Source organism: Lactuca saligna, chromosome 4, assembly GCF_052625555.1.
Source record: "Lactuca saligna cultivar CGN05327 chromosome 4, ASM5262555v1, whole genome shotgun sequence".
In the NCBI taxonomy this organism is placed as follows: domain Eukaryota; kingdom Viridiplantae; phylum Streptophyta; class Magnoliopsida; order Asterales; family Asteraceae; genus Lactuca; species Lactuca saligna.
In genome coordinates, this window is record NC_136420.1 from 312,312,399 (window position 1) to 312,326,073 (window position 13,675).

Consider the following 13,675-nt stretch of genomic DNA (forward strand, 5'->3'; position numbering starts at 1 on the left):
AAGTAAGTGGATCGATGAGAAGTAGTTCTGGGGGTCAAATTAATCGCAGAAAAAGAGGGTTGTCAGTGAGTTTTCTCACCGGGAGATAGTGGTGCGGCACGGGGTGCCGGTGTCAGTAATATCAGACAGAGATGTGCGTTTCACTTCCAGATTTTGGAAGAAGTTTCATGATGAGTTGGGCACTCGTCTGCATTTTAGCACCGCCTTTCACCCGCAGAAGGGTGGTCATAGCGAGCGGACCATCTAGACTTTGGAGGATATGTTGCGGGCATGCGTGCTAGACTTCGGTGGTAGCTGGGATACCTATCTTCCCTTGGCTGAGTTCTTGTACAACAACAGCTACCACGCGAGTATCGACTGCCCTCCTTTCGAGATGTTGTATGGACGGAGGTGCAGGACCCCGATATGTTGGGGTGAAGTTGGCCAGAGGGTCATGGGGAGCACAGAGGTGGTGCTCAAGATGACCGAGAGAATCCAGCAGGTTTGAAGTAGGCTTCAGACTGCGCAGAGTCGGTAGAAAAGTTACGCCGACAAGCGCCGATCAGACCTGGAGTTCTAGGTCGGGGATATGGTACTCCTGAAAGTGTCGCCTTGGAAGGGCGTCATTCGATTCAGGAAGCGGGGCAAGTTGGGCCCGAGATACATTGGTCCGTTCAGGGTTGTAGCCCGGGTGGGCAAGGTAGCATACCGGCTGGATCTACCAGCCGAACTCAGCCAGATCCACAACACCTTCCATGTCTCCTAGCTGCAGAAGTTCCTAGTGGATGATTCTGCGGTGGTGCCATTAGAGGATATACAAGTTGGTGATAGTCTGAATTACATTGAGCGCCCAGTCGCAATCCTCGACCGGAAGTCGAAGGATCTGAGGAACAAGAGGGTGGAATTAGTGAAGGTGCAATGACGACACCGAAAGGGTTCAGAGTGGACTTGGGAGCCGGAGGAAGAAATGATGGAGCATTACCCCGAGCTGTTTCAGGATCGAGCAGCAGACTTCGAGGACGAAGTCTAAAATAAGTGGGGGAGATTTGTAGAACCTGGTTCCTGGTATGTAAAATTTATCTAAGTATTTTGCAATTTTAGCCATGGACTCGGCGAGTTGTAGGCCCGACTCGCCGAGTAGAGACGGGATATGGAACACGTTTAAGTTGGTGACTCGGCGAGTCCATATTCTGGACTCGGCGAGTCCCCGCTATCTGATGAAAGCCTATATTTCAAGGGTTTGCACCCTTTATAAAACAACCTTATACGCCCCAACCTAGCCCCCCTTCACCCTCAGAGCTCCCAACACCGTCCAAACCCTTATTTCTTGAGAGATTGAATTGCTTTGGTTTGTTTCTTGAAGATTTTGAGAGGAAAGAAGAGTAGATCAAGAAGAGAAGAAGGAGGCCAGGCATTCTTGTGTTATTTCAATGATTTCCTTGAGGTATAACTCAGTTTCCCTTTGTTTTCATGCTTATATTCCTTTGTAGCTCCATTAAAGTCCTTCTTGAGCCATTTCCAAGCTTGTTTTCGAGTTAGGGTTTGTAATAAGTTGATTAACCCTTAGATCTAGGCATGATTGAGCTCCAGGAGCTCAGATCTACTGCCTTTATGGATCCGTATTGCATGAAAGCCCTAGATCTACTCTTTTAGTGCATTTGGAGTCCTAAAACCTTCATTGGTGTTTATTTACACGTAAAGTTGGAAACTTTACGTGTTAATCAGGCCCTAAGAACCTAGATCTATGTATTGCATGAGTTGGTTTCAAGCAAAATCGATTATATAGTATTTGCATGAGAAAGACTCGGCGAGTCGTTTATCGGACTCGGCGAGTCGAGTCGCGAGTCCCCGAGTTTTTCCCCTTTTCGTGTTTGCTGGGTGGAGTAGTGAGTCATGGGATGTGACTCAGTGGGTCGGAAGCCAGACTCACTGATGAAGGAACTCGGCGAGTCAATGCCCTGACTCGGCGAGTTCAAGACAATCTTCTTGCCTCAAGAACAGACTCGACGAGTTGTTCATACAACTCAGCGAGTCTCAGCATAGAATGTTCTTCGGATGAGATGAACTCGAGGAGTTGTTCATACAACTCGGCGAGTAGGATGAAGGACTATTGGACAACGGATTAGAAGGAAAACTCATCAAGTCAATGCCTAACTCGACGAGTAGAGACGAGATTATGGTCAATCGAATGGATAGGGACTCGACGAGTTGGCGAGCCAACTCGACGAGTCGGGTCAACTGGAAGTTGACTTTGACTTTGACTCTTGGTTTGGTTACGGGTAAATGGTCATTTTACCCTGAGGTTGGTTAGCAGTATTTGATTGAGTGTTTGATGGGAATTGCAGCCGGGGGATTTCCGGAGCAACAACAACAGACAGACCGTTCCCACACAGATCAACAGCTACTACGAGGTGAGTTACCTTCCAGTAGCGGTGGGTCTAAGGCCATAATGCCTACCCACCAGTAGGATTACGTATGATAGATGATTGTCTTTGTGATATCATCTAGGTTTGCTACTACCTGATATGTTATATGCTAGCATGATATATTTTATGTGATAGTAGTAGAGTTCGGTTGTTAGGACCGAAGGGTAGTCAGACACCCCAGATACGTCTGACAGTATGTGATGATATGTTTGCATGCTGGCTTGTTATGTTATATGCGATAGAGGTAGTAGGAGGGAACCAGTCCCCGAGTTCGGTTGATAGGACCGAAGGGTAGTTCAGGCACCCCAGATATGTCTGATAATATGTTATGTTATGGTATATGTGATTGTAGCAGTAGGGGTGAAATAGTCCCCGAGGATCGGTTGTTAGGGCTGATGGGTAGTCAGCACCCCAAAATGGCTTGACATGGGTAGTCAGCACCCCAGAACGGCTTGGCACGGGTAGGTCGGTACCCCAGAATGGCCGTACCGGGTAAGTCGGGCACCCTAGAATTGCCCGGTAGTATGTATGATATGTGATTGCATAGTATGTGGTATGATGGGGGAACTCACTAAGCTTCATGCTTACAGTTTTCAGTTTTGGTTTCAGGTACCTCTTCTTCGAAGGGGAAGGAGTTGGCGCGGTAGCGGCACATCACACACACGCTTTGTATTCCGCACTATAAGATCTTCCTGGGGATTTGTACTCTGACATTGTTATGTTTTTATAAACTGATTTCTAGACACACACATCTTTTATGAAATGATATGATCGGTGAATGTTTTATTTCTAATGTTTTGCTAAGTATGTGTTTTAAAATTGAATTTCTTGGCTCGTATTTTTGGGAAGTTACAATACATTTCTTCCTTCATAACACCAACTAAATCTACCATAAAACATAACAAAACAGAGTTTACCAATATAGCCCCATCTAGATATAACCACATATTATCTGCATTTATACATTTCCTTTTCTACTATTCTAAAACTTCTACTAAATTTAGTGGGAGGATTAACATTATTGTTTGAAATTCGAAATTATTAGAAACAATTAACACCAAACATATAATGAAAATCTTATTTCATAAACATAATCCCTTTTATAAAAAGAGCTTGATTGACAAGGGACATTTCTGCAATGTGAAAATGCTCTTCAACTGGTAGCAAATAAGATTTTTGCTGTTATAAAACAAAACTTTCTTGCTCCAGATAGCGTGCAATTTTGTTGGTAATCATTACTTTTTTTGCTTCTATAAGATTTGGCTCCATGACTGACCTTCCAATTTTCTGTTGGTTTAAGCATTCTCCCTTTATGACGGAAAACAAAATAACAGCAACAATATTAGACGAACAATCATAAATTTTTATGTCTACATAGGTCATAAGAATAGATAAGTAACATTCTTTTAGCATCAGGCGCGTATTTAGGAAACTAAACCATTACTTAAATTCTCACTCATTAACAATCGTTCCTAAAAGAATTTGAATACATATATGGTAGTAGAAATTGAAGTTACATAACAAAAATGCCAAAAACAAAACACATTTGACTTATTTCCCTGTTTATTAAACCAAACATTTCATCAAACACTTGGCATGCATCAAAACCACAGAAATACCAAATACTGAAATACACACTTACATGTTACGAAAAATATTTTACCCTTAACATTATTGGAAAACATTACCAGAAGATCCAATGCTATCTATGGGTGAATACAACTATAGTTGATCAGAACTACATCATCAGAAGATCCAATGCTATCTATGGGTGAATACAACTATAGTTGATCAGAACTACATCATCAGGTGCCTTCGAATTTGACTTTGAATCAATATATAAAAAGAAAAGTAACAAATCTTATCACAAACATTGAACACAAAACAAATATTACATTTAAATGATTTTAAATGAATGAAATTGGTATAAGCTTTTACCTTGAATAAGATATGGTTGAAGTTGCAATGCGTTTTGAAGAGAAAGATGATGAATGCCTATCAAATTGAATGGTTATGGGACAAAAGGACATCACTTGCGAGTTGCCAACATCTATAACAAAATTGTTGTTTTATCAGATCTTTTCTTCATTCCTCTGATGCCCTTAAATTTTTGCCGACGGCTTAGAAAGATAATAAACTACAAAGAATAAATAAGAGGACGTCGATAACTAAATAAAGTAGATGATTTGCTTCCTAGTTTCAAGCAATCCTCATGGAGGTGTTTGTAATTTAAATAGCAGAAAGAGAGAAGACGAATGGAAAGAACAAATATGGAGGGATGCAAATCAATCCATTTATCTAGTAGATTTACAAATATAGAGATACTCGGTGCGCAAATTACGACAATGAATTCTAGGAGCGTTTGAATTTTAATTTTGAGTTTTAAGCGGTTGAAGGGCAAAATAGGTACTTTACTTTGTAAATTAAGGAGCTTAAGAGCTACCATATAAGAAAATGGATTCTTTTATTATGTAGGGGATATACACACACACACAAACATACTAGTTGTGTACCCGCGCAAAGCGGCGGATGACCAGGGGGAGTAGTTTCTTTCGGAGATTAATGTCGTTTCTTGGTGGTGGTGCAACAGATCCTTATAACTTCAAGTTACATGAGGCTCATGTTAACTATGAGGGAGATTCGCTGCTAGGGCGGAGTAGATGGTTGTATCAGCAAAATGTTTGATTGATCGACATGTCACGGCATGTCATAGGTAGACTTGGCAGTATTGTTGTTGGCACTATAGTTATTTGCATTTTCCATATTCATAATAATAATTTATATTTACAATAAGATCCCCTTGTTCACAATAATTACAAGTGTTTTAGGGGATCCATATTCATAAAAAGGAATTCACACAAAAGAAAACCACCACTCATAAGAATTGTCTTTGAGATGATATATATATATATATATATATATATATATATATATATATATATATATATATATATATGTGGTGATTATTAAAATTTATCTATTCATGATAAAGATTAACCACTTGAGTAGTGGTCTATAGGTAAAACATTATGAGACATGTGGATGATATCTTATCTATTCAAGTTCTAATTTGGTTGTTGCTATTTACTTCTGTTGCCATGAAGGTCCGTTTGCGGTGACTGCAGAACATGAAGCATATCCTCATGTGTGCACTGTGGATTAGTCATTGTGTGAGCGTAAGCTAGTTCGGATACACTCATTAGCAGAGACCCTTTCCATAAAAGACAATGAAATAAGATATATGTTTGTTCATATAAGATTAATCCATTTGTTCAAGGTTGGGTGAAATCGTATTAAAATAATATATTTATTTCAATAATTTAATATGTTATAATTAAATATAACTAATATCACATTGATGGTTATATCACATTGATGGTAGGTAATCATAGATTATGAATTATGACAGTATTTTTCAAAATTTAAATTTTTTTATAAAACATAACATCTATTTTTATTAATGACAATTTTGAGATTATAAAAAGTTAACAATATAGTTGAAAGAAATAAATAGATAGGAAATGTCATATGCATATAATTTGTGATATAATAATGAGGTTTGTTAATTTAACTTTATAAAATCATTAGATTAGTTTGGTATATAATTATAAAAAAATAAATAAAGAATAGAAAATTAAATCAACTGTTTGCTAAAAAAAACATAATCAGTATCCATATTTTAACAAAATAGAAAAAAAAAAAAATTGCACTTACTGTGATTTTGAGATAATACTTGTTTGGACTTCTAGTAAAATAAACACTTGAAATGTTACGATGACTACTAACTAAATGAAGTCTATTGAACAATATGATCTTTATTTAAAACTTAATAAAAAAAATCTTAGCAAAAGATGTTTCACTTTTTCTTTTACCTATAATGTTTAAAACCCTATTTTCAATATCTATGACATTATAAAATTGAAAGGATGCTACTAAGTACTATAAGAAAGAGTAAAATGAATTTGGATTGGATAAAGTAGTCTTTTAATATATATGGAGGGACTAATGCTGTAATCTCTCCAAACCACACTGAGAAAACGTATATATTTTTTAACTTAGGGATCAAACCTATGAATTTGATAAGCACATGGACTTAAACGTTAATTTACTCTTATTTCACATATACATTGTCTAGTTGTAATATTTATACGACGTCGTTGCGAGAATACGTTCTGGTCGTTACTTGTACACCAACGGAAAGAAAGAACAAAAGAAGCAGAAAGCAAGTGATCCGAGTTTACAGAGAGCTCCAATCACTCTATAATTCCCAAAAATTCTAGGGTTCTTGTTTTCAATTTTCTCCAAACCAACAAAATGCGGATATCGACAAGCATAATAACGATCATGGTTGTGATATTAGGGTTAATTTCATCACCTATGGTGAAGGGAATGCGGTTCGACATCAAAACAGGAGCCACAAAATGCATAACGGAGGATATTCAATCGTATTCATTGTCTGTCGGAAAATACAGCGTTATCAATCCCAATGAAGATTATCCGTTGCCTGATAGCCATCGTATCACAATCAGGGTTAGATGTCGTATTATTCAATCCCACCCCACCGAATTTAATTGAATGTAATTTTGTTTGATGTCGTATTAATCAATCTATGCTTTCTTTCCTTTTGATAACTGATTTTTGAGTGTTTAGATGTGCATTTCTAAAGTGATTATTACGATTAGTAGTTAGATTATATCATAATTATCTTTAAATATTAATTTCTTTAGGCTTGAATCCAAATTATTAATGCTTGGGCTAAATGCAAAAAATCACAACATAGTTTCATACTTTCATCATTTACCAACTTATGCAACATACTTTCTTAACAAATTAAGTGTAACAAACTTATCAAATTTTACCATTTAATGTAAGTTGTACATATCATGGTAAACATGGTGATTTGTTATATTATATGGTTAAAAAAAATATTCTACATGAATTATTAAAATGGTGAACTTGTCACAATATAGATAACATCGCCACTTGGGGCGAATTGTCACTATGCGGATCAAAAAGCTTTTGGTGAATTTGCATATACAGCAAATGAGGATGGGGATTATATGGCATGTTTTTGGGTTGCTAAACAAAATCCACCTACAACATTAACTGTTGAATTTGAATGGAAATCTGGTTTATCTGCAAAAGATTGGTCTAGAGTTGCTAAAAGAGGACAAATTGAGGTGAGTTTTAGTTTTCCAATTTTCAAATTATTTTTTATGATCATATATAATTTTTAACATGCATCTTTTTTTTTTTTTTTTAAATAGATGATGGAACTTGACTTGAAGAAATTGTTTGATACTGTAAATCTCATCCATGATGAGATGTATTATCTGCGCCGGAGGTAAGAAACATTGTACTTTCAAAATTTTTTTTTTTTTTTTTTTCTTATTAGAATATTTTATTTTGTAAAATCTTTCCAATTTTAGAAGTTTTAGAAATAAATGAACGGAAGTGCATGCGTTACTAATTCTTGCATTAAATCTGTGGAATTTAGGGAGGAATCAATGCAAGTTCTAATTAGATCAACCAATTCGAAAATGGCGACTTTTAGCTTCTTTTCCCTCATTGTGTGCTTAGCTGTGGCTTCTATGCAACTATGGCATTTGAAGACATTTTTTGAGAAGAAGAAGCTTATTTAGACAATTAGACGCTATTTTCCATCTCATTTTTTTTTTTAATTATTCTCATAATATTCTTTTATTTTTTATTATTTAATGTCGCGTGTTAAGGTTACAAGCTATTTCCATGACACAATTGGAAAAATCCCGTATGTAACGCTTTAAAGTAACTATGGGAAATGACAAATTCTTTAGTTCTAATTGTTTTATGTCTTTGTAAAAAAACAAGAGTTTAGTTTTATAAACGAATAATTTTTATTACCAAAATATCTAACTAATTGGACGACTTTGCCCTTGTACTTTGAGTTATTTTACCATTTTGCCCTTGTGTTTTTGTTCATGTTTTATAAAGTGCTTCTGGAAGAGTTAAATTGTAATGAGGTTGACACCGGTCTTTTTTCCTATTTAATATGATTTTGCCGTTAAAAAAAACGAAATGAACTTTTTCACGTAAATAAGTTCAACTTTTTTCTCTAATTTGAAAATTTTCAGTTATAATTTATACTCTATTATCATCAACCTAATTCACAAAAATTATGAGCTACCAAGTTAAAAATAGCCGTTACAAATTTAACAAGGTTATAACTTTTCAATAAAACAAATTAAATAAATTAATGAAAAATTACCATATTGGTTTCATCCATAAATGACTTTCCTTATTACAACCAAAATTTAAAACAAATTAGCCGTTACAATCTTCCTAAGATTTTACTACAAAAATGTAAGATCAAAACCAAATCTCTCATTAGATTTCTTCAATTCATATCAAATGACTTCCACACGTTGTGCAGTTTGCAAGTATTTCAGACGAAGATGTCCTTCCGATTGTATTTTCTCACCTTATTTCCCTCCCAATAATCCTCAAAGATTCACGTGCGTTCATAGAATCTATGGTGCTAGCAACATTGGGAAGATGCTTGAGGTAATCGCAATCTTAAACATAATCTTTATCATATCTTAAATTCAATATCATTTCAGAAAAAAAATCATTAATTATTTTGTGGTTTTAATAATTAGGAATTACCCGTGGAAGATCGAGCAACTGCGATTGAGACATTGTATTATGAAGCTAAGTGTAGAATACAAGATCCAGTGTACGGGTGTGTAGGATTAATTCCATGGTTGCAACAAGAATTAAATATCGCACAAAGCCAATTAGCAAAAATTCGAGCTGAAATTGCTTTTCATTATGTTAATACTGCAACAGCTGAGCCCATACTGGACTCAGTTGAACAGTTGGTTCAACAATATGATGTTGATCACGGTCTAGATGAACATTCTTATTCTTGGTTTTGGTAGCTAGCACTTGTTTAAGTTTTAGGTTTCGAATTCAAATTAATAACAATGTTGTCTTTATGTGATTATTTGTTACAACTCAAAAATATTAATGTAAACAAAATTTCTAAATAAATCGATGCATGGTTTTACACAATGTGTAAAAACCAAAAGCTCTGTTTAACATTCGTGTATCAGGAGCACCAATGTTAGTTTCTTTTATTTGGTAAAACAACGGTTTTGAAGAAAACAAATTCTTATTCTTCGTAGCGTCCACGATGTTGAAACCGGTTCCTATCATCATCACCCTGCAAAAGTTTTGTGCATTTTTTAGAAAAATTGAAAACTATAGGGGGCGAAAATGAAAAATATGAAAGAAAAGGTAGATGGAACTCACATATCTATTGCCACGAGAACCATCGTCATCGTCATCATCACGCCTGCCGTACCTAGGTTTCCGATCATTATCGTCATCATCATTTCGTCTGCCATATGTGTTTCTCCGGTCATCATCATCGTCGTTACGTCGACCATACGATGGTCTCCTGTTATCATCTTCATCGTCATCGTTACGTCCATAAGTATTCCGTCCACCACCATACTCACCGCTATCAGTCCTCCTCCCTCCGCCATGCCCAGATCCATACCCATCTAAATCGTTCTTCCGCCGATTCCCGGAGCCATATTCCGAGCTTGGATTATCATACTCACTCCTTCCTCCATACCCCGATCCACTCTGCCGCCTGTGGCCGGACCCTTCGTCATCGTTCCTCCTCCCAATACCCGACCCACCACCGTATGAAGAATTGCCACCATGGGACTGGTAACTGGAGCCACCGGAACCGTAGCTGCCGGAGGAGGCTGACGACTGAGGGTAGCATATTTCATCGGAGGGAGGAAGAGGACGGCCGAAGGTGAGGGTAATGTCGTATCCGCCGCCGTATGGGGTTGGATCAAACTCGTCGAAATCGTCGACGTCTTCGTCTTCGTTGGGGTTATAGCGGTGTCCTTTCGCGTAATACGACATCGTTGGTTGGTTGCTTCCGGTGGAAACTAACGACGGGAGGAGGTAATATATATATGCTAGGCCTTAGGGAAGATGATACGTTGTCGTTTTTACGTCGAGCATGTCGGACCAGTCGATGGCTAACTAACTTACGATTTTTGTGGGTCCGCTTCTTTTACGAGGTTGAAATGTTCTCATTTCACCCCCTGTTTTATGCTTAAATACCAAATTGATCACCATTAAATTGTGAAATTGCAAATGCTACGAATCATTTTATATTTTTATCAAAATGGTTCATAGACTAGGATGTAATATTTTCAAAAGTGGCAGTTGGATGTGTAATTTGTGAATCACTATGTCATATTAAGCAATCATTATCCAATTTAGATGTAGTATAATACTATGAGGTTTAGCTTTATGGAAAATTATTAACTAAGAAAATATATTAACATCAAGATACATACTTTACTAATTACTCTTAGTTCATTTTGTTGTTGCTAGTATGGATATTGATTATTTTACCAAAGATGACTGATTTGTTTTGACTTAAAGTTGCAATAAATAGATAAATAGTTTTCAGAACATACATCCAAAAGACACTTATATTTTGTTACTCATATAACACGCCAAAAACACATTTTATATATAAATATATAAAGATAGTATAATCCATTTGATTAAAAGCAAATTATCAAATAATAAGTTTGAAATTTATAAAATTCCAATGAGGAAAAGGGGACATGTGTTTATGAAGCAAAGCATAAGTTTTGACCAAAATTTGTTTATGCCGATTGTTCTTAGGCTGACATAGATTTGGTTATAATGAGTGGGAATGTCCGTTCAGTTGTGGCAAGTAGATTAATTCTATATTTTGGACGTAATTTTTGTAATATTTTGTTACACGTGTCATTTTTATAATTTCGTTATTACACGGGGTCCATGAGTGTAAAATTTTCTTACAAATACATTGTTTTGTAATTTCAATATTATTACATTGGCCATTTCTAAAATTTAGATATTACACGAGCACTATTCTTGTAATGTTGGGATCATTTCTTTAATACAAAGCCCTCTTTTTTGGATATTTTATTTTGCTTGGAACATTACTACAAGACGCATACCCTAACCAACTTTCCACAATATCCAATAAAATCAACTTATAAACTTGTTTATTTCTATGGTGGATAGTCTTAACGAGACTTAGGCAATGGGTCAACACTTATGATCTTATTTATTCTTGAGCATTTTAGTATTTTAGGATTTAATAAATGAAAAAATAAATATCTTCCTAGCTTTTAATCTTAATTATATTCATACTCTTATTTTTAATTATCTTCAAACTCCAATAAAACAATGACATCTAGAATTTATTACTTTTCTCTTTTAATCATCTTTTTATTTTGATACTTGTCTTGATCTACTAAATAATTACATTAATATCAACAAAAGATAACATGATGTTTGATTTCTCTTAAAAAATATGGGAAAGAATGGGCTTATCTCTTTGACCGAGTTGTTTGGAGGATATCCAATATTTTGCTGATTGAGACGTTGCCTCGCCCAACATATTTAAATGGATCTTTTGGCTTTCATTTGTTTAATGTTTACCAGAAAAATAGAAACAACTTTAGCCCTTTTGCGTTCTTAGTTTTGTTGATTGTCTTTACCTATTAAGAGGGTGTTTGGGATAATTTTTAAAGTTTTTATCTTTTTTTAAAAGTTAAAAAGATGTTTGGTAATCTGATTTTTCTAACTTTTTCAATAGAGTAAATGATATCTTTTTAAAAAGTCATGGAATCTTGACTTTTCCAACTTTTACAAAAAGGATTTTCTGACTTTCAAAAACTCAACCAAACACCTACTAAATTGAAGACAATTTGCTTCTCTAGTCTCTACTTCTCTTTGTTTCTTGACTTAAACCCATACCCACACAAATCAGTTTTTCATTCACTAATTGCAGCTCCAAAAATAGAGTAGCATTGATCCATTAATTTGTTTGCCAACAAAACGCGTTGTCATGACATATAGCGAAAGTCACTCCTATTATAATAATAATAATAATAATAATAATAATAATAATGATGATGATGATGGTTGTGTTATAAGTATATCTTAATCAATTTTACTCCCCTAACATCAATCTAATTAATTTTTTATTTTTGTTTTGACATCATTTTTTTACTTTTTTTGTTTTTTCTTTTATTATTATTATTATTATTATTATTATTATTATTATTATTATAAATTTCGATAACCATATAAAATTCGGATAACATTTTAAAATTCGAAAAACATTTTAAAATTCGGACGACATTATAAAATCCGAACGACTATATAAAATGTAACAAAAGTAAAGTTGCTTTCAATCTGCATAACGCACCACACAAATGTAATACCGAACCAATTAATATATCCGTTATAAATAAAGATAACCTTTGTTTTTGTTCCGTTTTATATAGTCATTTGAATTTTATTATGTCGTCCAAATTTATAATATCGTCCGCATTTTAAAATTTAATCAAAATTTTAAAATATTGTTCGAATTTTATACGGTTATCGAAATTCACAACAACAACAACAATAACAATAATAATAATAATAAAGAATTAAAAAATAAAAAAAAAACAAAATAGGGGAAAAAAACAACAAAACACAAAAAATAATATACTTATAGCATTATAACATTAGCCTTATTATAATCAGGCCATGAATACATAGTAAATTACATGCATAAACACGATTTCATGTGGTGATCAGGTGAAGTCAGTGGCTCCCCATAAGGTGTTCCGGAGTTCTAATTTTGTCGTTTCAATAAGTATCCCCACTCCCCACCTCCTCAAATCGGGGAAGTCTTGGTGGGCACCCGGATAACATATTTTAGATACAAACCTACATGCATGCATGAAAACATTTTTTTTTTTTTTTTAAAGTATTTTGTGACCCGTGTAGTAGAGGGATCCAATCCTCGACTTCTTGTATGGCAAAACAAGCAGCTGATTCACTTGGTAATAATCTAATGACTTCTCCCTTCTTCATGGGTCTGGGGAAAAGGGACCTTGTATTGTTTTCTTTTCAAAAAAGCCACAGGTTGTTTATAAAGATTAATTAAAGTTATTAAAATTTTAATAAACTGGCTAGATCTTCGCTCGTTGCAAATTGTGAGTTAGATAATTATATATATCAAACTTCTAAACGTTTGAAATTTGTCTTGTTTTTTTGACGCCAAATCGACCCCCTATGTGTCGGTGTTTAGGTTATTCTCGTGTTTATTCGGTAAGAGAAGAATAAACAAGGGAAAAAATAGAGCTTAACAAAAAGAGAACAAACAATCATATTTTTGATATGTCTAATGCATCGAAGTAAGAGCA

The 13,675-nt window shown here is 34.9% G+C and overlaps 3 protein-coding genes across 3 annotated transcripts; 2 read left to right on the plus strand and 1 right to left on the minus strand.

The window, feature by feature from the left end:
- Nucleotides 1-6,637: 6,637 nt before the first annotated feature.
- On the plus strand, nucleotides 6,638-8,047 carry LOC145039524 (transmembrane emp24 domain-containing protein p24delta9-like). The gene is made up of 4 exons (XM_078987564.1): nucleotides 6,638-6,935; nucleotides 7,376-7,585; nucleotides 7,673-7,749; nucleotides 7,903-8,047. The coding sequence occupies exons 1-4, from the start codon at nucleotides 6,720-6,722 to the stop codon at nucleotides 8,045-8,047; spliced, it is 648 nt and encodes a 215-aa protein (XP_078843690.1). The 5' UTR covers nucleotides 6,638-6,719.
- A 730-nt stretch (nucleotides 8,048-8,777) lies between these two features.
- Nucleotides 8,778-9,325, plus strand: LOC145039527 (LOB domain-containing protein 23-like). The gene is made up of 2 exons (XM_078987566.1): nucleotides 8,778-8,948; nucleotides 9,044-9,325. The coding sequence occupies exons 1-2, from the start codon at nucleotides 8,796-8,798 to the stop codon at nucleotides 9,323-9,325; spliced, it is 435 nt and encodes a 144-aa protein (XP_078843692.1). The 5' UTR covers nucleotides 8,778-8,795.
- LOC145039525 (uncharacterized) lies at nucleotides 9,210-10,362 on the minus strand. The gene is made up of 2 exons (XM_078987565.1): nucleotides 9,699-10,362; nucleotides 9,210-9,609 (listed from the first exon to the last, which is right to left on the minus strand). Exons 1-2 carry the CDS (start codon nucleotides 10,326-10,328, stop codon nucleotides 9,559-9,561), a joined length of 681 nt encoding a protein of 226 aa, XP_078843691.1. The 5' UTR covers nucleotides 10,329-10,362; the 3' UTR covers nucleotides 9,210-9,558.
- Nucleotides 10,363-13,675: the final 3,313 nt, after the last annotated feature.